Genomic DNA, 27683 nt, shown 5'->3' with positions numbered 1-27683 from the left:
GACGTCATCACAGGTATAAGTAGCGCGTGCAGCGCCCGTTGCTCAGTTCCGTTTTAAAAAGTGAAGCACTTTCTTGATTTAGGCGGTTACTCCGCTTGAGAGAGCGCAGACTATAACCACAAAGTTTTACTGCAGGGTAGGCAGGGGAGCCATACGGAATATGTGGCAGGAACATCCATTCGAAATAACATTACCATGAGTAACTAACTTGTTCTTCTAATGGATTGTGTCCCTCCAAGTATTCCTCATCTTTGATACACTCCTAAAGTGGTTACATAATTTGAAGGAGGGAGTAAAATTCAAGTGATCAAGTATGCAGAGTGCAGTACCGCTTTTCCAAAAGCAGAATCTTGGCTAGTGGAGGAATCCAGACTAGTATTTCGTAAAGGTGTGCGGGGACGACCATGTGGCAGCTGTACAAATATCCTTTATTGGTACTCCCCTCTGCAAGGCAGACGAAGTTGCGATACCCCTGGTCGAACAAGCCCTTCATTGTTCTGGGCGTCTTTACCGGCCAGTCTAACATTATGATATTGTAACAATAATCCATCTAGAGATGGATTGTTTGGTGATGCTAGACCCAATTTGTGATCTGTATAGCCCACAAACAACTGATAATTCTTTCTCAGTTTTGCCAACCTGGTAATGTAAAAAAACAGTGCACGCCTAGGGTCGAGTCTGAAGTCTTACTTCCCCTTTCCCTGGATGTGGCAGAGGATAAAAAGGATGGCAACATTTTTTGAGTGGCGACATTCAGAAACAACGTTGGGAAGAAAGTTAAGCTTCAACTTTAATACCACACTGTCTTTATGAAAAACAGTACGAGTAGGCTTGCAGGATAAAGCCTTTAGCTCACTCACCCTACGGCAGATGTTATTGCCACTAAGAAAACTGTTTAAGGTAAGACGTCTTAATGGACATGAATGAAGAGGCTCAAACAGGAGCACCCATTAGAAAGTTTAAAACCAAGTTGCGATCTCACAGTGGGACTTGAAAGGGAGTTGGAGGGTAAATATTAGTTAATCCCTTTGAGAGTTAATTACCAGAGGAATAAAATAGGAGACTTCCTCTACAGTGCGCTTGAAGATGGAAAGCGTGGCTAGAGAACCTTTGATGGCAAATCTGGGGCTCCAGATTGATACTAAGTGCAAAAGAAAAGATAACACCATCGGTGTATTGCATGAGAAAGCGTCAACATTCTTATCTCTACACCAGCTGCAGAACTTATTCCAATGTCAGCGGTATAAAGATTTGGTTGCTGGCCTTCAGCCTGAAAGCAAAACCTCCATTACGTCGTCCGGGAGCTCCCAATCCTTGCATCTCAGCCTCTCAGAAACCATGCGTGAAGGCTGAGAGTCCTGACATCCGGATAGAGAACCTAACCCTTCTCTCGAGAGAAGGTCCTCTTTGTGAAAGAGGCACATGTCCAGAAGGTCCTGGTACCACATCCTCCTGGCCCAGTCCGGGGCAATTAGGATCATGGATTTCCTGAACCATCTCAACCTCCTCATTACGTGAGGAATGACGGGGACTGAAGGAAATGCGTAAAGAAGTGGAAATTCCCAGTCCACCACGAACGAGTCTCCTAGAGCTCTTCTTGGTGGAAATTGCCTGAAGCAGTACAGTTCGCACTTCTGCGAACACATCCACTTGATGGGTTCCCCAAAGGGTGAAGGACTTCCTGTGCTTGTAATGCCCAGAACCAGAGCTGCATTGCCTCTCTACAGTGGTAGTGACCCTACACCACCTCCCTTGTTGAGGTGGTACATGGCCACTGTGTTGTCAGCCATTATCACAACATTCTTTCCCCGTACAGATGGCATGAAGGCCTTCAGCGCAAGTCTGATTGCCCACAGCTCTAAAAGGTGGATATGTAGTTTGGACTCCGATGGAGACAAACGACCGCCGATTGTCAAATCGTTGGTATGTGCCATGGTTGCCAAAAAGGTTCTCCTTTCAAGATGTTCTCCAGACAGGCCCACCACTGAAGATCCGGCGAGACCGTTTGGGATTTGTAGGAGATCTAACATTCTTCCTGAGAACTGTGACCACTGGGTCCTGAGAGCTCATTGGAGAGATTCTCAGAAGAGCCTTTGGCACCAGAAAAATGCAGGATGCCATGAGGCCGGGCAACCTCAGAAAATCTAATGCCGGCAGATGTTAGGCATTTTGACACCATCTGCAGAATGTCTTGAGCCCTCACCTCTGGTGGTGAAGCTTTTCCCAGGGATGCATCCAGGGTTGCTCTGATGATTTGGAGTCTTTGTGATGGTATCATGTGGGACTTCTTGAAGTTGAGGGAGAAGCCCAGCCTGTGGAGGGAGTGGCAAGTATAGCCGAGATGATCTAGGGCTTGTCCTAGGGAACTGGTCCTGATCAGCCAATCGTCCAGGTGGGGGTAGATGCAAATCTCCTCCCCCCACACCCACCCATCGCCTCGCCTGAGACTCGCTACCACAACCGCCATTAGCTTGGTGAAAACCCTTAGGCCAAGGTTAGCCCAAATGGCAGAACCCGAAACTGATAGTGAGTTGCCAATGTCGAACCTCAGGTATGGTCTGTGCTTTGGGTGCACTACACACAACTAGGACTACAGGTATAGGAAACCCAACCCTTTGGTACAAGCTTGTACTACACAGTTTTGGTAGCATCAATGTGAGCTGTAGGGGAGTTAGAAATTCACAGTGACAACTATTCAAATAAACTCTTACAAGTTTTCTTGAATAAACTTTAGTCAGAATAAGCCTTCTTCAGAAGGGAGCCATACACAAGTACAAATAAACTTCAATACTGTACACTCGTTTCTAAAATCAGTAAAGACCCTTTTGGGATGGCCCACAGGCACAACCTACACCCTCAGGTGACTTCAATAGCTAGGATGTTGGGGACATTGATATCTTACCGTTTGCATTTAGAATACTGTTAGAAGTTGGTAAAAGGAAAAGATTATTAGAACAAGAGACCACAAATATTCTTAAGCAGGCAAATACTTTTGGATCCCCTAAGAAGAGTCTTTCAGTACAACAGGCTAAGCTATAGCCAATGGGCTAAAGTCTTGTATAGGATGAAGCACTTCTGGTAAGCAGAAAAGTCTCTGCACTATGTTTTAGAAGTCTTTGAAGAAAAGAATAATCAAATGTATGGCCTCAAGCTGATTAGACTTGCGAGTAGTAAAAGATGCAAGCAACTCAACAGTAAGATGTACGTTCTTCTCAGACCTACCTTCACAGATCTCACTGTTCCTGGGCCTCAGTCATGGGGACTCCTGCACGGCAATGGGACGGTCACCGCTCGCAACCAGCAATCTTCAAATCAGTGGCTGTTCAGTGTTTCAGCTCCTTGCATCTACCACAAATAGCAACATTGCGGTTCCTGGCTGTCGAGATGGACTTTCCTTGCTTCAGGGATCCTGCACTCTGTTGAGGGGGTCAGGCTCGGTCAGTCCTGCTTCCTGGGAGTCTGGACGATCTTCCTGGAGCTCTAGGCTAGCTTAAAAGCAACACACAATCTGGTTTTCCCCTCCCTGGCTATACGGTTTCCAGCAGCAACTCTGTGGAAATTGAACCAGCTCTGAGATGGATGTCCAGGTGGTTTACTTTGGAGCGGATTGGTCCCACCAACGCAAGGGGAGAAGTGATCCTTGCAGGGGCGTATTTCGATACGAATTCGGAGTTCAGCACAGCAGCAGGGCTTGACAGTGCAAAGCAACGGTCCAGGAGTTGCAGCAGGTGTCCAAGTTCTTATTCGGTTCCTTCGTCCAGTGGTCGACTCTGCCTTCCAAGCTAAAAGCCTCGCCTTCAGTTCTCTCCCATTCATTCCAGCCTAGCAGTCAGTCACCCAGCAGGACGGCTGTCCTTGCCGGACAGTCAGCCGGCCAATCACCACAGAGTGCATTTGGGTCTCCTAGGAGACTAAGCACAGGGAGTTTCGGGCACCTGCCTCCCTTCCTGCCTACCCCAGACACCCTGGAGCCAGATGCGGGCGTCACTTGTGAATCCCGCTAAAGGAAAAGCGAACAATGGGACCAAACCTGGTTTGGCACGCAGAGTAAATCTCAAAAAGGACATTTCCACAAAGAAATGGCGAAAAAAGACGACCAGGGCCATTTTGACAAAAATGGCATCTTTGGGTGCTTTACTGCAGCTGCGAATGCCACGGTAGTTAAAACGAAACCAATGCCACCAGCCATTCAGTGAGGAAAGGGTAACATAAAAATGTTACCTAAGAAGCGAGTCATTCTCTCCAGGTTAAAAAAAATCAAGTCCTCAAAATCCAGCAAAGTTTCTGGGGGTCTCCAAGGTGGAGGGAATTCGCACATTTCTGAGAATTCTCCTTAACACTCACTATGATAGTTATTGGTTTTATGACAAAGATAGGTTTGTGTAAATGGGATATGTATTAATGATTTGATACTTTATACATGGGAATTAATGTATTGCTGAATTAGCAGTTGCATCGATTTTCTCTGAAATTATTGGCAATATTTTTACTTGCCTTGTGTTGGGTTTCATTTGTCGTACCTGACAAAATTATTTACCTTTGAATTGTATACTACCATTAAAAAAAAAAAAACTCTAAGTGGTTAATTCACTGTAATGTTTGGTGTGATATATATATATCAGCATTTCTTTGGCCTAAGTGTATACTAGTAACACCTACAGCCCTGTTCTCCATCCCAAGATAAGCCTGGCTGCTCAGCCATTGATACCAACATACTTTGTGTGGTTCAGGCCTATACTAAAAGTTGGAGCCCTATGTCCCAAGTGTGAGTCTCTGAAGTCCTACTTTTGTAAAACTCCCCAACAGTAAGCAAAAACATATACAAGAGCATGGCGACCGATTTTCATATTTTAAATGTATTGAAACTTCAAAATATTGTTCTCACAGCAGCAGGAGACAGTTCTTTAACGTTTTACTGTATACGGTTGAAAGACGCTATCGAATAAAGAGTCGATTGTTTTAGCAATCAATGATAAAACAATGAAACATTTCCCATTATTTGAACTGGATCACCTGCCAAAGTAACAGACTTTGGCCACCTTGGACACTGAAACGTTATGTTTTCACCTGTGCCCATTTATAACCTGCAGAACTGAATCAATTGCATGCGCGTTTAAAACAGTGTTAACATTCTGCAATTTAATGTTAATACAACTACTATAATTAGTACAATTACAACATTGACACAATGACTGCTTTCTGTTTTTCTTTGGGAAATGAGACCTTTGAAAAGGTGAAATGGCTTTTCCATTTCCATGGCAACAAGTGATTGCTTCAAGATGCTGAGAGCCTAGAGGTTAGGCTGCCGCATGAATCAACATCAGGGAAAGGTACCATGATCTGTGCTGAGGGAAGTCAATGTTAACTCAACAAGGTCTCACTATGGCACATCAAGATGGTTGTGCCAAACCAGGCTGGGCCGACATATTCAGCAAACGCAAAAGTAAGCGATGGATGCTCCTTATAAAAACACAATAAATCACCATGAGGAGTAAAGTAGGTGTACAGAGTGTCACAAGTTGCTGTCTGTGACAGAACGTGGAAAAACCCACCTTGGGTGAACAGAGTTACACTTCTTAGTTTAGGCCTGAACAACACAAATGTTTGGAAAAATGGAGAGCCGCCAGGCTTGGGGGAGGAGGGCTGTAGTGAGACTAAACTGAGCATACACTTTGTTCAAGAAAACACTAATACACTAACTCCTAAGGAAGGGGTAATAATTCACAAGTCAAGTAAGTACTTGAAAATAGTAATGTAATATAAGACCACTTTGGCGTATTTTTTGGATAATAAGACACAGTTTTAACTTTAGAATAGCATTGGTAGTAACAAATCACCTAGTAAAACCATCTAAAACATATATGCAAACATTCCAAAACTTGTATAACTTATAAACTTCATTCTAACTTTTCCCAATGAGTCCAACCCTATTTGTGCCTCAGTGTTCAGTTGGGTCACTGGGCCAGCAGCGGCCAGGGGTGGAGCAGGAAAGGCAGGGTAAAAAGGTTCAGTATGGCAGAGTTCAGCAGGAGTATCTTCCAGTATTGCAGGTAAGTAAAAGTTAGTTTTACACAGGCAAGGGAATCTGGGTGTTGCCTTGTAGGATTGCCCCAAGGCAGTGTCCTAAAGCAGTGTTGGGGTACAATGGGTGGTCCACCCCAATGTAACTTTGGGGGCCCCGATGGGGTTTTACTAGGTGATGTGTTACTACCAATGCTATTCTAAAATTACAACTGTGTCTTATTGCGAGAAAGCCATCTGTGGCCCCCAGAATCAAGCAAACAACCCACAGTTGTACCAGGGGTAGGACAGTACCTTTAGTTGAAGAAGCAGTTGCCTCAGGACAGTTCCTACGGTGAGGAGACAGCAGACCCGGTCACTGGTTTCTCGGTCTTGGCAACAGAAAAAGGGGACTTCAGTGTATCTAGCGAAAACTCTGGTGCAGACAGACCCCCAGCAAAAGATCTTCTTGTTTCGTGCTGGTTGACGCTTTTTTTCCAGGTTCAGTACAACAGCGGTTGTCGCAGCAGATGGCGCTTCTCGGATTCTCGTCTTGGGTAAGGGGACTGGGAGCTGGATCAGATCACTGTAGGCTTAGACGGCTGCCTACAAAGTTTCAGAAAAAAACGTGCTTCAGAAGACTATGCACATCGATGCAGCAGAGGTTGGAGGGCATTGCAAATTGTAGGCCGTGGAGGTCGCTGAACTTCAAGGGATGGCGCAAATTAGTCTTGGGACTGGATAGGTCCACTAGTCCAAGTAAGGAAGTCATTGTCTTCCGATCTTTCTTAGAAGTGGAGGTCTGGCAGTGGTTACTCAGCAGTCGCTGAAGTTGCTGGCATAGTCGTTCTTTGGATTCTTCTGCTCCAGTGGTCGACTCTGGGTTTCAGCTAGAGTACCTCTGGATTTATGCAGGAAACCTGGGTGAGTCCACCAATCGTATCCCATGTACCATTCGGATGGCTATCCAATGGGGACAGCCAGCCTCCCAGTCTGAACTTGTTTCTCTCAGGTACACTGCAGGACAAATGACGGGAGTCAGTGGACCTCTGTTACTTCCTATCCTGCCAGTCACTCAAAAGGGTCCTCATGGGCTTTCCAAGGGAAGCCCAACAAAGATAAAGGGGTCATAAGGACCCTCCCACCACCTAGCAGGGTAGAAGACAAGGACAGGGCATCTTGTATAGGGCTTAAAAAGGTACAGCCACCATTTTGGGCAAATGATGTCCCCTACCGCAACTGCAAAGATAGCGTGCAAAATTTCACAAATGGTTGCGTAAAAACTACACAGCCACCAGTCTAAACAGACTGGTCACAGTAACCAAAAAGTTACTGGAGAGTCGAGAAAAGGGATGTATTGGATCCATTCAGCACTCCACATAAGGTGGGGCGTGCTGATCTCAACAAATAAAGTATCCCCGACCCATGCCTTGAGTTTGCCAAGTAAAGTAAAAACAATCACAGGGACGCTCTGGGAGCCTACAGCAACTCTGCAAAGTAGTGCTACATTCTGCTTTAGTAAAGTGTAGAGGACATTCAAATTGGAGGAAAGCAGGACTCCACAAAAATTGGTAAAAAGGGTTCCGACGATCAGAGTAAAAGAATGAGTGTGGAAAAAGGCTCCCCTCACTCAGGAGAATCAGTCAAAAAAAATGTAAGAGTCCAGCAAAAAGTGCTGAGGGACTCGAAGGAGAATTTCGCAAAAAGATGGAAATCTACTAACAGGCTGTGTGTCTAAGCAGTGATTGATTGGGTGACATTCGGTGGGCGGGGCGGGTTTAGATGAGTCTTCCCACTTCTGCAGTGATCTTCCTTGGTGGACAGTGACGAAATGAGATTTCCCAGGAGGCGCCTCTGGCAGATTTAACAAAGTTACTTACCAACTGTAACGTTCGACTGGATGTTCCTCCAACGTATTCTTCATCTATGACATGTAAAGTCCACACCTTGGCTGCTTCGGAAATTATTCGGCAGAGGGCGCCCTGCGTCGATGGCATCGAGTCTATGTCCCTCGAAGGCTTCAGTTGAGGGTGACATCGGATGTTATAAGTAGCACGGTGCCCGTAGCCTCAATTCATGTTGTTCCCCCTCATAACATGTGGCACACGTGCCCATAATATTGCATCGACTGCACTTAGCTTTGTTGGAACGAAAGCTGTAATGGCATGGGAAATTCTTGAGGGGTAGGAGGAAAACGGAGGAACATCCAGTCGAAAAAATGTTACCAGTTGGTTCTACGAATTGAGTGTGTCCTCCAACGTATTCCTCATCTATGACAGACTCCCAAAACAGTATCCTTGAGTGGAGGAGGGATAAGAATTTAGACATACCAATTAAATTTAATTTATTTAACATTTATAAAGCGCTCACACAGCCCACAGGCATCGAGGCGCTGTTACAGGAATTGTTTGTTTTTCTTAGTTGTGTAATTGTGTTGTTTTTTTTGTCTTAGTTACGTATTTATAACGCGCTTAAACACCCAGAGGTTTCTAAGCGCGGACCCGGGGATCGAACCTGTTGTTGCTTCGTGTCGTCTTGCTTCCAAGACGCGCACGCTGCCGCTGAGCTATCCTCCCGGGAGCAGAGTAAAGCACTGCCTTACCAAAGGCAGCATCCTGAGCATGGGCAGTATCCAGGGAATAATGCTTAACAAACGTGTGTATGGAAGACCATGTTGCAGCATCAGAGATGTTCTTTACCGGTACATCCCTCTGCAGGGCTGTCGATATAGCTATGCCCCTGGTGGAATGAGCCTGCAAGCCCTCAGGAGGGTCCTTGCCAGCCAAACTGTTGCATTCAGAAATAGTGAGGACGGAGTGTGCGGGAGTGTGTTGCCTGTGACTGGCAAATCTGTTTACCATTACCATTGCTGGAGGCGGAGCAAGATTTTAAAAACCCCCACTGCTATGGAGCGGAGCGTGCAGGAGTGTGTTGCCTGTGTTCCCTGAGGACTCGAGGGATACGTGAGGAAAGGCAACATCAGCTGTCGGCGAGTCGGAACTGTTATCGCCCGTCCCCTGCAGCTACGCAAGAACACGGTAAGAGTTTGTGTAAACGCGCGATCAGGCGTAGGCTACCCCCCCCATAGCGCGGTGCCCAGCACAGACATACGCAATACCGTTAATCATTAATAATGTCAATGACCACGAGGGTCGTCACAAACAAAGCAAACACGAGCGCAAGCCAAGCGAGGGCTGAACGCAGTGTGTATGTCAAGTGTAAATGAAAATCTCAACAGAAAAATAAGTTTACAATGCATACCTCTGATACTGCCGCCGCGGATGAGAAAGGGGAGTCTCCCCGGGAGGGGGGGGGGGGAAGGGGGGGGGACCTGGGATGATGTCCGGTGTTTCATCTCAGCAGACTCGACTTGGTGACGAGCTGCCCGAGTCTGAGTCGTCCCGCAGGAACGTGGTGGCAGTTCAGCTGTCACGAGAGAGAGGCACTAACATTGCGAACGAAACCATAGATGTAAGAAGTGACACCGAAAGCGAAAGTGAGCAAGACGAGGATGAAGAGAAGGAACATGATGGGTCTACTGTGGGAGAGAGGCAAGATAATGGAGACAAACAACTGAGAACCCCAGCGATACAGAACAGTAAACCTTAAGTGACGCCAGGAAAGGGCGAGGGGGCCCAGGCAGAAAGCACGCTGGGTGCAAATGGAAAGTCGGAGGATAAGCGGACCGGTGATATGAACACAGAAATATGTGCGGCAATGATTCATCAGGTTTCGAGTGTGCAGTTTGAGAAGTCTACCACTCCCTGTAAACCGAGGGACGGCGAGCAGACCCAAGATACTGGCCCCATGCGACAGCTCACGAATAAAAGCATTACGAACTATCAAAGACCCTCGAACTCGGAGGAGCAACGAAATTCGAGTTCATCATTAAAACTATTGGCATGGTGGCAGAGATGCACAAACCACCTCTAGTTAAATCAAAAGCAAATGAAGGTCCTGGCGCCTCTAACAGAATGGATGAAATTGTTGAGACATGGTCATCCCACGATGAATGGAAGAAAAAACTGCACCACAAAACACAGGATCGAAAATTAATATAAATCTAGGAGGAAGAGGAAATTCACTAGGGATTGCAGACCAAGTACTAAAAGACTTGGCAAGGATGAATGCCAGCCTAATACAGTCACAGAGACCTTCACAATTAAGCTCTAATGGGGGTAGCCCACTACTCGCGGAGATCCAGTGTCCTAAACATAAGAGCATTCACGAAGTAATGATACTTGAAGCAAACTCCCCAGCATTTGAATTCAGAAATGAAGAAATCACAGTGTCTCAGAAGAGGAGTCGAAGAAGAGAAAGCTCTGAGAGTGATGAGGGAAGTGTGGATAAACGATGTAAAAGCAGAACCCAAGGAAAAACCACAGGTGTACAAAAAAAATCAGAAGAGATGCCATTCCCTAAAAAGACAAAATGGTGTACTTCCATAATTTCAGAGTCAGAGGGTGAGGATGAGGCAATAACTCTCAAAGATATAAGTCGACGGAAGTCTAATGAGTCACCTCCGAAGGAAAGAAATGACCCAGAAGGTATCGCGCCCTACATTGAGGCAATAATCAAAGTTGAGTCCCATTCTGATGTCAGCTACAACGATAGCTGTAGCACCGTTGCTGAAGTTGTTTGAGAACCTGAATGAGAACTGTATAGACCAAACGAATCCGATTGCCCTATTGAACTCTAAAATGATAAAACTAGAGACTGACTTAAAGGAGATGTCATCTGAGATTCTGTTATCTAAAAGAGGGAACGATATTTCGCTAACATTGAAAGAATCGTTAAGAAACAACTCTGAGGACAAGAAACTCTTGGCTGAAGTGACGAGACAAGCCCTCACGCTTCTCCAAAATGAACGAGAAGGAGTGATCTAAATGAAAAGCGAGTTTCCAAGAAAGATCAAACGAGCACAAATCCAACAACCAATTTGGAGCCATTGGAAATAAGAGAGAATCTTAAAATAAACAACCTCTAGAGAAAACGAGAGAGGCAGAGAAAAAGGGTTCTATGCAAAATTGCATTTATGACAAGCTGCTACTAATAAGTGCCGAAGATTGTGACCACGGAAGGAAAGAAATCCGAGAGAATGAGATAAGTTCGAAAGAAAGGTCATCTAAATCGACTACAGTAATGGCAGTGCCAGAAAAAGAGGTTGCAAGGACCAATTCCCAAAAGGAACTAGAAGCCGACAAAGAACAAGTCTCCTCCGCTTCAGAGCCACGAAGTAACCAAAATTACAATGATGCAAATGGAAAGGCAGCAACAAGCAATGCAACCTCTATTACAGCAAAAAAGTCGGATGGAGAGTGGTTCGACATATTTGAGCAATCGAAAGCTCCATTGGGAGTGAGTAAAGGGATGAAGACAAAGAGACAATTCAAAACAAATAGATTGCAAAAGAAAAACAAAGAATCAACAAGCCCAAAAGAGCAAGAATACTCGTAGCTCAGCAAACTTTTTCAGGAATATTAAAGCACTAAACATAACAGTGAATAACTCTGAGCAACCGGCACTGAAAGGGGAAAAAAAGATTGATGATAGTACCCATGGATGGAAAGGCCCAATCAGTAAATCGGAACAAGGATGTCAACTCCCAGATGGAAAGCATAGCCGAGCTAGCTTCCGATAGTGACGATGAAGAATTGCTGAATATTTCAATTTACAGCATATCCGATGGAGATGAAAATAAAGGAGAACACAGAAGATAACGCCAAAGTGGCAAATAAAGCCAATGGGCAAGGAGTCCCCGAGTCTGAGGCAAGTACACCAAAACCACATGCCCAAGAGTGCGAGAATGAGCCAGGCGCTGAAATGAAAAGCAAAAGAGTGATTTCGTGGCCAGAAACTCCTAAAAAAGCCTTGGCTACAAAAAAGAAATTTGACAAAAAGGCTGAAGGTCCTTTAATCTTCCTCACTTTGGAAGAGAAAAGGCGAAAGTGTATGCTGAACCCAAAAATCATCTTTATGAATAAGGAAGAAACACAAGACTCATCAACAGACGAGCGAGAGAACAACAAAACGGAACTAGAATCCCATAAAGAGAAAATGAAGAAACCAGCAAGAGCTGAACTGGCGAACAAGGAAAGCGTTGAAGAGCCAGCTAAGCCATGGAAAAATACCACAAACGTCGATGAGACTGCAACGAACCATCAATACAGAATATTAGTCGAAAAGATGGTCTGTAAAAAAAGTGATACCCCTCTGAACCGATACACTATTCTACAGATATTCCAAAAAATACCAGTGTTAAGAGCAATAAAGAGTCCACGGATCAATCGTGTAGAAATCATCCCTGAAATGAACCAGAAATTTGTGCTGTTACACAGACGATAAAAAAGACGCAGAACTACTCATGATGAGCGAAAGCCAACTTCTGGAAGCGGGATATCAAGTGTATGAAGTCGACAACACACTAGGGGACAAGGGTTATGAAAAAACAAAAGATGTAAAAGCACCGAAAAAGGAAAAACTCAGTCAAATAAAACAATAGAAAACAGCAACGCAGGAGTGCGATAACGCCAAGTTAACCTGCGAAGATAGCGATGCAGAAAAATCATGCTTACCTGACGAGATAAGAAAGAAGAAAATCAAAACAATAGAAAATCGGGACAAATCAAACGAGGAGAGAGGCATCGATAGAGAACAGAACGATGGGGAAGGAGAAACGAAAAACTGGTCCTGGCTAGCAAAATCGTTAAATAATGTAAAGAAGAGCTAATGCCACGAGGAGATAACGAAGCTAGTGATAGCTTCGTGGAATACCAGAGGATTTTCACATCTCCTAAGTTCCCCTCCTGCAATCTTAGAAAAGGCAGACTTGATGTGTTTACAAGAGACATGGATCACCACCATGCCATGTGTGGATGGATTCGAAGTAGCAATAAATCCAGCTATAAAACAAAAAAAAAAAAAAAAGGGCGGCCAATGTCAGGTCAATTGACTCTAATTAAGAGAACAAGCGGTCCAATAATCAAAACGGCCCGAATTTGGTCACATTTTCTTCAGGAAGTCTGTCTAGAGCAAGTGGAGCTGAAAGAGAAGCACTCCCGCCTAGTGCACATACTAAATATTTATTGGAACTCAACACCAAATTCAAATCAAAAGCTTGAGGATGACATCATTGAAGCCATCGATTCCATTCTGACAACTTATTCAAAAGCAGTAATTGTGTTGTGTGGAGACTTCAATATGAAGCTAATTGAATTGGACCAACAGAGAACAACAGACTGACAGTGAAAGATACAAAAATGATTGTTGGCTAGAAGAAATGTCACTCAGAAATCTCTCAATGCTCAATGGAGCAACAAGAGGAGACATTCCGGCAAAGCCGACATGGGAAAGAGGAAACCAGAGATCTATATTAGATTATATCTTTGTCTCTGAAAACACATTACACAAAATAATCTCCTTTAGAGTCACCAAAGACAATCAAAGTGACCATAACATCATATCGACAGAATGGAAATGGATCAAAGTTAAGAAAAGGGACAGTGGTGTTGTGACATCTCAGTGGGACCAGGGCGAAACAGATTAAGGATAAAAAAAACGGACATCAAGTTGATATCTGACCAACTGCAAAGACGCCAAGTAAAAAGTTCAACCGTTGGAATCGAATACCAGCAGTTGCTAGAAATCTACAAAGCCGAAAATAAGTTCTGTAAAAGGACTCTAAACTATCGAAAGCACGCGTACGACCCAGAAGTAGCGAGAAAGAAGAGAGAACTAAGGAAAACCTTAAGAGAAAGCGACAAGAGGAGAATTGACTCAAGGCTCAACAAAAAGAGCGAAGAACCAATATAACAACTGGTGTAAACACAGAGCAAAGATGGAGCAAAGAGATGCCGAAATAATGCTGAAGGCACTGAATCAAAAAGGAACTCCCAAGGCTTCTGGGCCCTAATAAATGAATCAACCAACTCAGAAAAAGCCATGATAACGAATATGGTAATAGAAACCGACTGGGAACGGCATTATAAAAACCTATTCAAATGGAGAAAGCACATGTAAAACTGAGTGCCAAACAAAAGTACCATGGGATATTGAAATAGACAAAGCGGACATTCGAGCTACAATTAAAAAGAGTAGCGCATCTAGAGTGGCAGGACCCGACGGACTTTCCAATGCCGACTCAAAAGAAAATATTGAAGAATGGTCCGAATTTTTTGACAGCTTATTCCAGGCAATAAAAAAAGGAGGAAGGATCCCCGCAACCTGGAAATCAGGGATCATTGTGCCTATATTCAAAAAAGGTCTGCGCTCTGACCCGGCAAATTATCGGCCCATAGCCCACCTTGCCGTTGTAGGAAAAGTGTTTGCAACCCAACTCCTTGACCAACTAACAACCTGGATCAACCAAGAAAAAAAAATATATGATGAGCGCCAGTCCGGGTTTGTTAAAGGAGTGGGATGCAGCACAAACCTCTTAATACTAAACTCATTGAAAATCGATGCCATCCGAGCAGGTCAGAAAATCTACCTAGCATTTATTGACATGGCAAATGCATTTGACGGAGTAAACAGAGAAACCTTATGGTACAAATTAAAAGAAAGAGGTTGCCACGAGAGCCTAATTGCTGCCATCAAGGAACTTTACTCGACACCTACATTCAAGTACGGTTAGATAGCAAAGGAAATTTATCTAAACCAATTCCCACAGAGAGAGATGTAAAACAGGGTTGCCCATTAGGGGCGACCCTGCTCAACTTCTACATCTCAGAAGTGGAAAAAGCCCTGGCCACCGTGATCTCATTCCCACCAAGCATTAATGGATTCCAGTTACATCACATCCTATATGCCGAAGACATGGTGATCTTAGATCGTACACCAATCGGTTTGCAGCACAAATTAACAGCACTAAAGAACTACACAGAAGATCTCGGACTAGAGATAAACGTAGCTAAAATCGGAAATCCTAGTCCTAGAAAATAAAAGCGGAAGGAAGCCATTGAAGTATAGTACAAGTTGGTTCGTGGGAAGACAAAACTGGAGAAAGTACATTATACAAGATATTTAGGCACACTAATCAACTCCAGCGTAAACGACAAACCGATGATGGAAAAAATCTTAAATAGCTGTAGGCAACTTACCACACAAGGAATCGTAATGCAAAAGAAATTTGGGAAATTCACGTGTGATCCAGTGAAGAAATTTTAACAAAATAAAGTGACACCGATTCTAACCTACGGGGCAGAGAACATGTTTGGCTGCGACCACAAGATATGGGCCAGATGTGAAGGATTTCTTTGGAAAAAAATCCTCCAGATACGTCAAAGTACGCTGACATCTTGTGTCCTGTATGAAGTAGGGATGTCCACCCTGAATGCAAGGATCATATGGAATAAACTACTGCTCTTCAGGAAAACTCATGACGAAGCAAACTTGCCAACGTTCAAAATCCTGATGGGAAATGAAATAGGAAAAAAATCACGCCTAAGAGATTGGAAACAGCAGTGTAGAGCGATCCTTAACCAATTGGGCACGGATGAGACAACACTCTGGTCTAATCCGGATTCTGTAAAAAGAAAACTGCTAGATCTCGACTGGATTAAAATTGGTGAGAAAAGAGCATCACAAAAATCCATGCGAAATCAGCCTAAAGAAGCAAAAAAAAAACGGAACACACTCCAGAAATATCTGATTTTATCACCATGCAAACGTGTGCGAAGACTCTACTTGAAGTCGCCTGAACATCATAGAAACAAAAGAAATGTTGAGGACCAGGTGCTCAATCCCAAAGGGAAATGTACTGTGTAGATTTTGTGCGAAAGAAGACGAAAACCTAAAACATCTTATCCTAAAATGTTCTGAATTGAATATGCAACGTGAAAACTGTCTAGGAAAAGTGATGGAAAACTGTGGTGGAGGCTATTACACCTGACCAAAAGCAACTCAGTGCTGATTGCGCTTACGCGATTCTTAGATATATTACAGAATCAATTAGAAATGAGACCTATCATTTCCAAAGGCGAGCCGGATCCAGCAACAAATCAAGGGAGAAAATTTGCACAATGAAATTATAAACAACATACAGAGGAATTAAGAAAAATAGTTGCAACCCAGTGACAATGTATAAGGACTAAGACCAAAATAAGGTTAAAGAGACACTACAAGTAAAGCCAATAAGCTTTGTGTCCTTCCTTTTTTAGTATGTGTATTTCTCTCTTCTTTTTTCTATCTTTTTAAGCAAAAAGTTATTTTTCAAAAGTTTGTTCAAACTAAATGAAAATAAAAAAATAAAAAAAAATAGTGAGGACGATCCACCCAGACAAGGTTCGATTAGAAACATCCTGGCATCTGTGTCCATTATACCCCACAAAGAGCTGGTCGTCCACGCTGAACATTCTAGAGCGATAAAAGCTCAATGCTCTCCCAGGATCCAAGCTATGGAGTCTCTCCTCGTCCTTCCTAGGATGAGTAGGAGGATAGAAGGCTGGTAGCACCACCTTCCGACTTAAATGAAATTCTGAAACTACCATAGGTAGGAAGGACGGACTCTTAATACAACCCTGTCTTCTTTATGGAACAAAGTAACGGTTGGCTTAGAAGAAAGTTCCTGCAACTCGCTCACTCTTCTAGCAGCAGTAACTGCAACCAAGAAAACAGTCTTAAATGTTAATCTCAACGGACAAGAGAGCAAAGGTTCAAACAGATAACCAAATTAAGGTCCCAGACCGGCACATGAAAAGGCGACGACAGGAACACATTTGTGAGCCCTTTCAGAAACTGAGTGATTAGTGGAATCTTAAAATAAGAGCATTCCTCGGACAAGCGCTTAAAGATAGAAAGCGCTGCCAGGTAACCTTTAATGGTTCCCACCTGAAGACCCCTGTGGGCCAAACAAAGCAAGAAGGAATGCACCTGGAGAATGGAACACTGAAAAGGATCAACATTCTTTCCTCTGCACCAGTCGCAAAACTTACAACGGTACAGGGACTTAGTTGCTGGCTGCCTGGCCGAAAGCAACACCTTCAACACGTCATCTGGAAGGTCCCAATTCTTATATCTCAACCTTTCAGAACCCATGCATGAAGGTTGGGAGTCTGGACCTCTGAATGGAGAACCCGACCTTCCTCTTGCGAGAGAAGATCCTCTTTGGGGAAGACAGATTAAGGCCAGATGGGCATGTCTAGAAGTTCAGGTACCACGCTCTCCTGGCCCAATCCGGAGCAATGAGGATCATGCGGGTCCCGAACAGTCATAACCTCCTGAGAACTTGAGGAATGACTGGTATCAGAGGAAAAACACACTAGCAGGAATAGCCAATCCATGATGAACGCGTCTCCTAGAGCTCCTCTTAGAGAAAATTCACTCGAGCAGTACCTTTGGCATTTCCGGTTGGCAACAGGGACGAACAGGTCTACCTGCGGTGTTCCCCAAAGGGCCAAGATCTCTTGAAGGACTTCCTAAGCTAGTGCCCACTCACGGGAGACTGCTCTGCCTGCTCAGAGCGTCCGCCGCTACAGTCTCTCTGGTAAGATGAACCGCCGCTAGGGAGAATCCCTTTCTAATTGCCCAGAACCAGAGCTGCATTGCCTCCCTGCAGAGAGGCAGCGACCCTACACCTCTTGAGGTAATGCATAGCCACAGTGTTGTCCATCAAGATCAGGACATTCTTCCCCCGCACAGACAGCAGGAAAGCCTTTAGTGCTAGCCTCACTGCTCTCCGCTCCAAAAGATTGATGTGTAGTTTGGACTCTGATGGAGACCAAAAACCGCTGATGGTCAGATCGTTGGCATGAGCTCCCCACCCTGTGAGAGAAGTGTCCGTCACTACCGTTACCTCCAGCCATGGTTGCCAAAAACGCTCTCATTTCATGAGATTGTCCGAGCTTGCCCACCACAGAAGATCCTGTGAGACCTTGACCGGAACATGAAGGAGTTACGACATCCGGCCCGAGAACTGGGACCATTAAGTCCAGAGAGCCCACTAAAGGGATTGCATTCTCAGTCGGACCGCTGGCACCAGAAAAATTCAGGAAGCCATGAGGCCGAGCAACCTTAAGAATTCGAAAGCCGGAAGACAGCTTGTTGAAATGTGGTGACCATCAGGAGAATGTGTTGAGCCCTCAACCTTGAGTGGCAGGCACATCCAAGAACGTGTCTAACACAGCCCCAATGTACTGGAGCTGTTGGGAAGGTGTCATTTGTGACTTCTTGCATATGGAGGGAGAACCCCAGCTTGTGAAGGAAGTTGCAGGTGATGCTGAGATGAGACAAGGCTTGTTTGGGAGAACGCGCCCTGATCAAGAAATCGTCCAGTTAGGGGTAGAAGTGAATCCCCCTCTCCCGAGATGCGCTGCCACCACCACCATGAGCTTGGTGAAGCCCCTCGGGCGGAGGTCAACCCGAATGGCAGGACTCAAAACGGATAGTGTGAGCCGCCAACCGCGAACCTGAGGTATTTATTGTGCTTGAGATGGATCGACACATGAAAATAAGCATCCTGCAGGTCCAATGAATTAAGTTGGAGGACCGGAAGGATCTGAGAAAGAGTGACCACCTTGAACCAGTCCCTCCTGAGGAACTTGTTCAAGTATCGTAGTCCAAGATGGGTCTCAACCCATCCTTCGGAATAAAATATATATATATATATATATATATATATATATGGAATACCAAACCTTGTTCCCTCCGCCACAGACTTCTAGATACTGAGACAGCTTGCCCCCTACCGGTGAACAATGAGTCAAGGCCTCAGATCGGTTTTGAAAAGGCAGGGGCAGCGCCTGATGCAGAGACGTTGGTGGTTGAGCAGCTTGGCGCCTCTACCTCGTCCACCACGAGGAAACTTACGTTGGCCCCTTTGCCTGGCCATCCCTCTCGCCCTTCCAAATTAGTAGCAAAAGGAACCCCCCCCCTTTCCATTGCTGTCCCCCAACACGAAAAGGCTGAGGTTGTCGAACAGCTGCACCCAAAGATTTGGCAGCTGCTTTCGAGGTTCGCAACCTCAAGGCTCTTGTCAGCCTTGCTGCCAAACAGAGGAGACCTGTCAAAGGGCATGTTGAGAAGACGAGCTTGCACATCAGGTGCAAACCCAGACTTCCGCAACCACGCAAACCTGCGCATCACGGTGCTCGTAGCCATGGACCTGCTGACACTATCCGCAGTGTCCAACTCAGAATGAAGGGATTCACACATGGTTTATTATTTATAATGCGCACAGGACCCAAGGTATCAAGGCGCAGCAGTTACAGGATAATGCAAAGCTTTGTTACATGGGTCGGTTGTAAAACAAATTACATAACAAAATACATTTACAGAAATTACAGGCATTATGTACAATGTTAGTTATCCTCAGGGGGTAGCATATAATAAATCTTGGATGTGATACACATTTCTTTCAATAGCAGGGGTTGCATCTCATCACATGGCATCCTTGTCATCCTTCACAATAGCTAGAAAGCCATCCCTTTCTCCCCCTTCGGGAATATGCTCAACCGCTAAATGCAATTCCACACAGTGTGCGAAAACTTTGCTAATGCAGAGGTGGAGTTGGACGATTTCAACACCATGCTCCCAGCAGAAAATGTCTTGCGTGTGTCATGATCTGCTTCCAAAAGGTCAGGGTTTTCCCCAACTCCCTTGGAAGCAGATCCATAACCCAGGTTCCGAGTGCCAACCAGTCCCAATTGGGACCTTTTGGACCCAGTCCTGGCGCCAGTGGCACCAGGCTCATAAAAATGCCCAGTCCCAGCGCTGGAAGCGCCGGGCTCATAATGCTTGGGTGGACTTACCTGCAGCAGACCATGCTGCTTACTTGCCTGGCAGTTGAGCCTCTGATCCTCTTCTGTTTGGAACTACTTTTCCTGTTGGGTGGGGCAGGAGCCACTCCCTAGATTCAGAACACTGGAACTCGTCTGGAAAGCAGGAACTCTTTTCTTACCTAGGCGTGGCTGTGGAAGGAGACACCTAAGCACTACAGGAGGCTATTTAAACCACACCCGATGGATGAATCTTGCTTTGCGTTATTCTGCATCCTCTGCAGCAGAACGCTCATCGTGTCTTCTGCATCTGATCCTGGGCCTAAGGAAAAAGGCTTACCATCCTGAATCCAGTCTTCAGTAACACCTATAAAGACAAGAAAGAACAGGTTAGCATTACGGTCTTCAGTGACAGCTCTTCACTTACCTGGTCCATCGGCTGTCACCAACGCCTCGCGCTGCATTCCGGCATCTGAAAGACAAAAGCTTACCAACTCTTCGCACGCTCCGGAGGTCTTCACACTGCATCCCGCATCTGAAAGACAAAACAAGGTGCGTTTAAAGACATTGGGGAACTTTAATACTCACGTGCCATTACTCCTGTCCACATCTAACCCAGTGGGTATTCCGGCACCCTGCAGCCGCTCCGAACTTGTACCTGCAAAATAAAGACAGTTAGAGCGCATCGTGAAGCAGGCAACAAGCGCTTACTTACGTGCTTCCAGGCGCTTCCATTCATCACACGGGCTCCATCTTCAACTCACTTCAGCCCGTCATCCGCCATCGCCGGAACCCTGCAAAACAAGAAACATTACTAAAGACTTTAAAGACATTAGAATTACTCGAAACTTACCGTTCGTGCAGTAAACGACGGACAGCAGTCCTCTGAAGTCAAGAGGCCTGCTCCCCTTATCCAGTGAAGAAACTGGTTACAGCACCCTGCCCCGAGGCAGATGGAGAGCACGGCGTTCACTTACCTAAGGTGAGAGCGTTAACCTTTGGGGTTCTACAGGAGAAGAGAAAGGGAAGAAGAGAGAGACATTCAATAACCCAGTTCCTTAATCCCATATTTTCTATCTGCAGACATCTTACCCTTCGAGTCAGACATACAGTGCACAGAGGTCCAGCCCAAAGAGCCAGCCGTGTGTTACACATCACCTTTGAAGATACGGTATACGCCCAGTCAAGACCGGCGCCTCTACGGGAATCAGGTGAGCGTTACAGCGTGCCCATCCATCCATGCGCTTATCGTCTTTATCAGGAGGGGTGGTGGAGTACGCTGCCCGCTTTGAGGTGGCCATAGCCGCCTGTAGCATCACCAAACTCTCCGGAGTGGGGTGTGTGTGGACAGGTAGCAGAGGTCACTACTGGATGGGCGGTATTTCTTAGTTAACAACTTTCCAGGGTGTTCCAAGAAGCAGCCACCCTCTTTTGCAATGCCACATGAAATGGCAACATGGACCATGGTCCAAAATATCTGTAAGATCATCTCATCAAACTGCACCGCAGGCCTGGCCCAGCCCAGGTATCCTACAACTCTCGACATTAGTCTCTGATAAGAAAAGTCGGCATGTTCCCCAGATCCGGCTTGTCGAACCATCTCAGGGGAAGTGTCAAGGCCACTGGCATCATGCAAATATTGACACAGATCCTCCACCCGACTCTTCAGAAATGACAGTCCGGAACACCATGAGTCCCATACGGAAGACCAAAATCCTCATCGTCCTGGAGGGACTTAAGTTCTTCCTTGGGAGAGGAGTACACCTCTTTTCAGCTACAGTCTTCACAGACTTGGAAGTAGTCTTCTTCAGATGGTCCAGTCACAGGGACCTCCACTGGTAAATTCAGGCCAAATGGCATCGAGGGCGTCTATGGCTCAGACGGTGTTGACAATGGCGCTGACAGCTTCTAGGGACTGACGGGGGGGGCAAACACCTGACAGGCGCACCCCATGGGCATGGAGCCGATGGTGTCAACACCTTCAAGGGCTGTGAAGATTTTGCAGGTTTCAACTGTCCACCAGAGACTAAAACTGCTACCTGGACCTGGCAAGTCTCTGGTGATCACCCGAGACCTTGTCCGAATGGGGCCTTGCCGGCTCCCGGTGTTTATCATGCCGTCTACCTGGGCCAGAAGGCGCGCGAGTATCCGGCAGAGACCGTTCCCTGCAGGCTCTGTCAAAAGACGCGGATGGGGCTAAAATAACTTCAACATCTGCACCCGGAAAGCATCCCATTCCTCCGGGGTCAAGGATTTGGTGGCGCAGGACACCTTTTTCTGGGAGGCGTCATCCAAGAGGACGAGGAAGGCGAACGGTGACGTTGCTTCCTGGACTGCCTCGAAGACGAGTGGCACGAACCACTGTGGACCTGGAGCGCTTGGACTTCTTCCGACGAGGAGAGTCCCCTCTCGAATAGTCGGTCGAAAGACCAGAGTCGGCTTAGATGTATGGGGCTTGGACACCCTGCATAGCTTCAATTTCCCCTTACGTTCCCACAAGGCCTTGGCAGTCAAAGACTGGCACTTCAAACAGTCATCCGTAGCAGGGCCCTCGCCAAGGCACCAGACAAAATTCAATGCGGATCCAGACATCTTGAAGCCACAGTCGCACCATTTCTTGAAGCCAGACCACGGGGTTGTCGTGGTAGAAGACGACATAATTCGGTAACATAATAGTAACCACGAGGCGCGCTGTCTTACGAGGCCTTTGAGGGACATCGACCCGACGCCATCGACGCAGGGCACCCTCTGCCGAAAAAGATTCTGAGGCAGCACAGCTGTAGACATTACATGTCATAGATGAGGAATATGTTGGAGGGCACAATCCATTTGAATATATGGTTTTTCTGATGCCTGACAGGTCTGTACTTCTAGGATGGAGATGCTGAAGCCATGCTTTGTTTCTAATCTCTGCATTGAGTTTGACAACAAAAAATATTGTATTCCCATTTCTTTAAAGGCATGCACGCTCTCATAGGGAGTGGGGTGGATCAGGGGTGGGGGTTGGGGGGGGGGGGTTCGGGCATGTTTCACAATCACCACATGAGTAACATAAATTAAGCAAATTAAGTTTAAATTAATCAAGACAATCTAGATTTATTGAGTAGAAAGGATAAGTGAGAGGTACCGAAAAATAATACCCCCTTACATCTCTTATACATTGTCCAAGCCCCCGACTGAAAATGAAATCAAATATGAGCTGCGCGAGGACAAACACATTAAAGACACTACCACACCACTTGACTGCATAAGACTTTTCATAACTACTAAACATTTTCCTTCTCTAATGGTTATTTATACATTAGTTTCAGGAACTAAAACTTTAATGCAAGCACCAATACAAAATCTGGCATGATTGTCCTGAACCCATGGGACATATCTGTGATAAAGAGTCGGATACGTAGAGTAGGTTCTACAAAGAAAGAAAAACTAAAACCACTAGCATTCTAAACAGGACCTAAAGTATAAAGTTCAGTACCTGGTAGTGCGCAAGCTTCTGAGAGTCCGAGATGAGAACAGCACTGCAAACTTTACATTGGGTGTCTGTGAAAATGTGACTGTTCTCTCGGATGAGTCGATGCACTACAAGAGAACAAAATTTCTTTGTCACAACGTATATTTTTCTTTTTTTTTAAAATTGTATTTGGTTTCATAACCTTTTACAAAAGAAAACATTTTTATACAATTCAAAAGAGAAACAAAATGTTAATCAATCAATTGTAAAAGTGAACACCTAATACAGAAAACATCTAAAACAGATAATCTCAATCTAAAAAGGAAAAGAAAAATCTCTTAACAATTACAATTATTAAAATGATTAGCTAAATAAAGAAAGAGGAAAGAAGAAAAGGGTGATTGTAGCCGATTGCTAAAACCCCAACTCAACTAAAGCACATGCCTATTGACTTGGTACACAATCATTGAGCTAACAGCAACTAAGCTACTGAGAGAAAAGGGAAAGAAAAAAAGAAAAAAAAAAGAATCCCACACTGTTTATATTAAAGAAAAGAGGTAACGCCAACTATAGTAGTTCCGTTCACAATGTTAATTCTTTCCAATACCTGAACCACCGCCGTTGTCGAAGCTATATCCTACCCAGAAATCAGTCTATCCTGAAAGATGTCTGACAAAAAACCCTCATTCACACCAAACCTTGCGAACAGTAATGACCTCACAGCCCAAGTGCCTTCACACTCAACAGATGTTTAAGGGATTGATAGGCCAAATTTGTACAGACTCTTCACAAGGGGATTCTGGATTCTCCCTGCCCCATTTTAGCTAAAACCTCCCCCATATGGGCAATATTCAAACAAATCCTGAGGAGGTTTGTTCTAATCTTCCAATCTGGGAACTTAACCAGATATCTCGAAATGACACCCAGTTTTTTTTATCAATCTTCTATAAGAGATTTTCATGAGAGAGGGCCCACATGCTATCTATGGTTATGATCCAATCAATTACCTCCAACGCCTTCTTGGCCTACAGTGGGTTATGGATCAAGGTCTTGATACTCGATATTAGTATCAGCATTAACAATACCCTCCTTTACCCTTTCGTCCAGGATTGACAACATTTTTGGGTCCCCCCCACCCCTCTAGATGGGACTTAATATCTGCATAGTGTGTGACCTTGGACAGTGATAATATAGCGAAATAGAGAGATAGTTTCCAGTCCGCTTGCGCCCTCAAGGACCTTAATCCTAATTCGAATCCAAGGCTACATATGGAAGTAAGCCAAGAATTCTCTTCCACACACTACCTTCCAATCATTGCCAATCTGTATTCCACAAGAAAGGTTTGGCTTCCAGGCCATAGAGCATTCCTGGGATTACTTTCGCCTTATAGTATCTAATCAGCGGAAAAAGCGAAATGTACAATACTTCAACACTTTTTTCATCTGTGCAACCAACTGTGCGGTCATACTCTGCAGGTCCCGCTCCACTTTACCTGCTGAAGGTGAGGCAGAGACTTTATATCCCAGGTATGTCAGTTCCTCCACTCTTGGGATTTCCTGGCCTGCCAATTTCCAATGCGAGTAGATTACCTTTTTGTGCAGATGTCTAAAGATGTTTGAGGCATTTATGGAGAGGCCATTCTCTGTTGCATAGTCATCCAGTTTGTTAAGGAGACGCTGCAGCTCTACTGCAGTAGGTTCTAGTAGAATAATATCATCGGCGTAGGCCAGCCAGTGAATTTTACTCCTATTAATCACTGGACTGGCCCAAAGCCGCTAAACCCAGGAAATCACCCATATCCCACAAATAAAGGTTAAAGAAAAGGGGGCACCTAGGTGGCCCTGACGTTACCCCCCCTACCACCTGAACAGGTTCAGAAAGATGCTCCTCTTCATCCAGTCTCACTCCTATTGTAGTGTCCTTGTGGAATTCAATAAGCATGGACAAAATGTATTCTGGAATATCCCACCCTCTCAACTTCTTCCAAAGTCGATCACTACTCACCTGGTCAAAGGCTCTGGAGAAGTCCATCCAGGCCGCATAGAGTTGTTGATCTCCCTTGTATTTTCACTCATAATATTTAGGGCCACCCCATTCAAGGCTGTGGAAAGACCATTTCTTAATCCAGTCTGATATTTCGAGAGGACTTTCGCAGACACCCATCTTTCCAGTTCACCCATGAGTATCTTCATAAACAAATTTACTTTCAATGTCAAGAAGGGCCATCGGATGATAATTAGTTGCTAACATCTGGTCACCCCCCCTTAAAAACAGTGGAATAATTATTGTGGTTTTCCACGAGGGTGGAAACCTTTGCCTCTCCAAGATTTCGCTAAACAACCAGAAAAGTAATTTAGCCCACAACACTGGATTGTTTTTCAAGACTGGATATGCAAGACCATTTGGGCCTGTTGCTTGCGAACTAGGCGCCCTCAGAATCAGATCCACCAAGGAATGTTCATTGAGAGCAAGCTCCCATACAACACCCCCCCCCCCCTGGCTGGCCTACAGGTGGGTTCCACATGATTTTTGAAGTTGGCTGACAAATTCAATCCACAAACCCTCAGGGACCAGATTGCATTGCTCAGCCCCTGAAGTCACCCTTTAGTTTGTGTAAAACCGATTAGAAATTTCTCGAACCCCCGTCACAAACCAGCATCAGTTCCCCATCATGGTGTAATTGCAACATCCTTCTATCGAGTGACCATTGTTTATATTGCTGTCTGAGGACTCTAGATTCTCTCTTGGGATCAGAGTTAGTATACTGCTTCTTCAACTGTCTCAGCTTCTGATTCAGTGCCCTCTTTTTCTGTCTTGTTGCCTCATCGAATGTGTGGCGGTGCACATGTTTCTTCCATGTAGACCAGATACATTTGGTGAGATCTGGCTGACAATTATGCTGCTGTATCTTATCTGGAACGAATAGATGAGTTCTACCTTCCCATTTATATTTGGGGAGACATAGTCTGCCCTTTCTACAAAAGAATCTGGAGTTTGTCTGGCAATCTAGTAGTTACGTCATATCCGCCTTAATACTCAATGAAACATCACAGACAAATCATTCAGCTGACAAAGATAGTCTAGGGTTGAGGCTGAGGAACCACAGTGCCAGGTTTCAGAGACAAGGATGCCCCCTGCCACTGCCCCATTTGTCATTTGAAGCCCCCCAAAAAAATCCCCCCATTCCCCCCCCCCCTGTCTGAAACTCTGTGGCCTATGATTTGCCTTTTCCTGCGAGGGAGGGACACAGTATTTAGGTCCCCTGCAAAGATTATATACGCTCCCCAAAGGAAATTTTATTCCCCCCCCCCACAACAATATGGCGAGATTGTCCAATAAACCCTGCAGACTAGAGCAGGCAGGGTTCCAATACACATTTATAATTATCAGCTCAAACGCCAGCTTCTGATGCTTTACTATTACCTTACATGCTTGGATACCCTTATTGTCATTAAAGATCATGATATTGCCAATTGTGTTGTTTTGAAATGCAATCAGCAAGCCTCCTGAGGGTCTGCCTTTGGCTCTTTGTGAGGCAGATTGATTGAAAATTGTATAGCCTTCCATGGCTATAGGGTTAACAAGCCATGTTTCCTGAAGAAGGATTATATCACTTGTAGTAAAAAGAAACTTTATTTTAGCTGAATGTATTGGGGCTCTGCGTGTTCCAGCTAATCAAATGCAATTCTGTCTGTCTAAAGAGACAGAACCCACTCCCAGTTTCTGCAGGGCTCACGTTAGGATTCAGACAGCAAATTAAGTGGGTTTTTCTTGGAGAGAATGGTCATTCCCCTTTAACCCTCTGGGTGATGATTTCATTCTCCACTCCTCCCCCACTCTCATCCCCCCCCCCCCCCAAACCAACAGTTACCAAATTGCTGCTGTCCAACTGGATAATTCAATTTTGATTTTTTCCACTGGAGCAGTCCAAGAAACTGATAAACCCTGCCCCCCTCCCCCCCTTTATGGCTTCTTGTGCTTTTCTCAAAGAAAGTCAACTTCTACAGAGTATAGATTGGTGATGTTGGGAAATCGCACACAAGTCCTGCGATTCAAAAGAGGTATAATTTTGGCACCTTTAAGAGATAGGAGTGCACCTCTGCAGAGAGACCTGTAATTCAGGTTTTTTGCCGTTAACGCAAGCCACACCTTCGGCATTGCGAAGTCTGTAACGGCTTCATCCTTGTTTCTTTCCTGGGTTACTGGCCCCAATGGTTTTTGTAAACTTGCATTGTGCCGATTATGTACCACCTCGACCTCCAACGACTTATTTCATATCCATCAAGGATTGTTTACCCTGCCCCGTACTCACTTCCTCTACAGTGGAAGTTTTTCCCGTCCCCCTACTGGTTTCAAAAAGGTAGGGGCTATTTTTTAATTCGGCCCCTGTGCTTCAAGCACTACTGCTGTACTTACTGAGCTTTGAGGAATCTATGTACGTTTCTTCGATAGAAAAAGCGTGGCTAACGGTAGCTTTGTGTTTAACGGGGCTGAGAGGCACACTGCAGAGCGTGACA

General features: G+C 45.2%; 1 protein-coding gene across 2 annotated transcripts in view; it reads right to left on the bottom strand.

The window, feature by feature from the left end:
- ZNF346 (zinc finger protein 346) overlaps positions 1-27683 on the bottom strand; it is a 319091-nt gene that overhangs the window by 252606 nt on the left and 38802 nt on the right. For both annotated transcript variants that reach the window (XM_069651491.1, XM_069651492.1), the window contains exon 2: positions 23191-23294. In XM_069651491.1, the coding sequence (XP_069507592.1) occupies positions 23191-23294 (104 nt within the window). The remainder of the gene's footprint in view (positions 1-23190; positions 23295-27683) is intronic.

This window comes from Ambystoma mexicanum, chromosome 3p, assembly GCF_040938575.1.
Source record: "Ambystoma mexicanum isolate Mex_15411 chromosome 3p, UKY_AmexF1_1, whole genome shotgun sequence".
Lineage (NCBI taxonomy): Eukaryota > Metazoa > Chordata > Amphibia > Caudata > Ambystomatidae > Ambystoma > Ambystoma mexicanum.
This window is presented reverse-complemented; position numbering and strand designations above follow the sequence as displayed.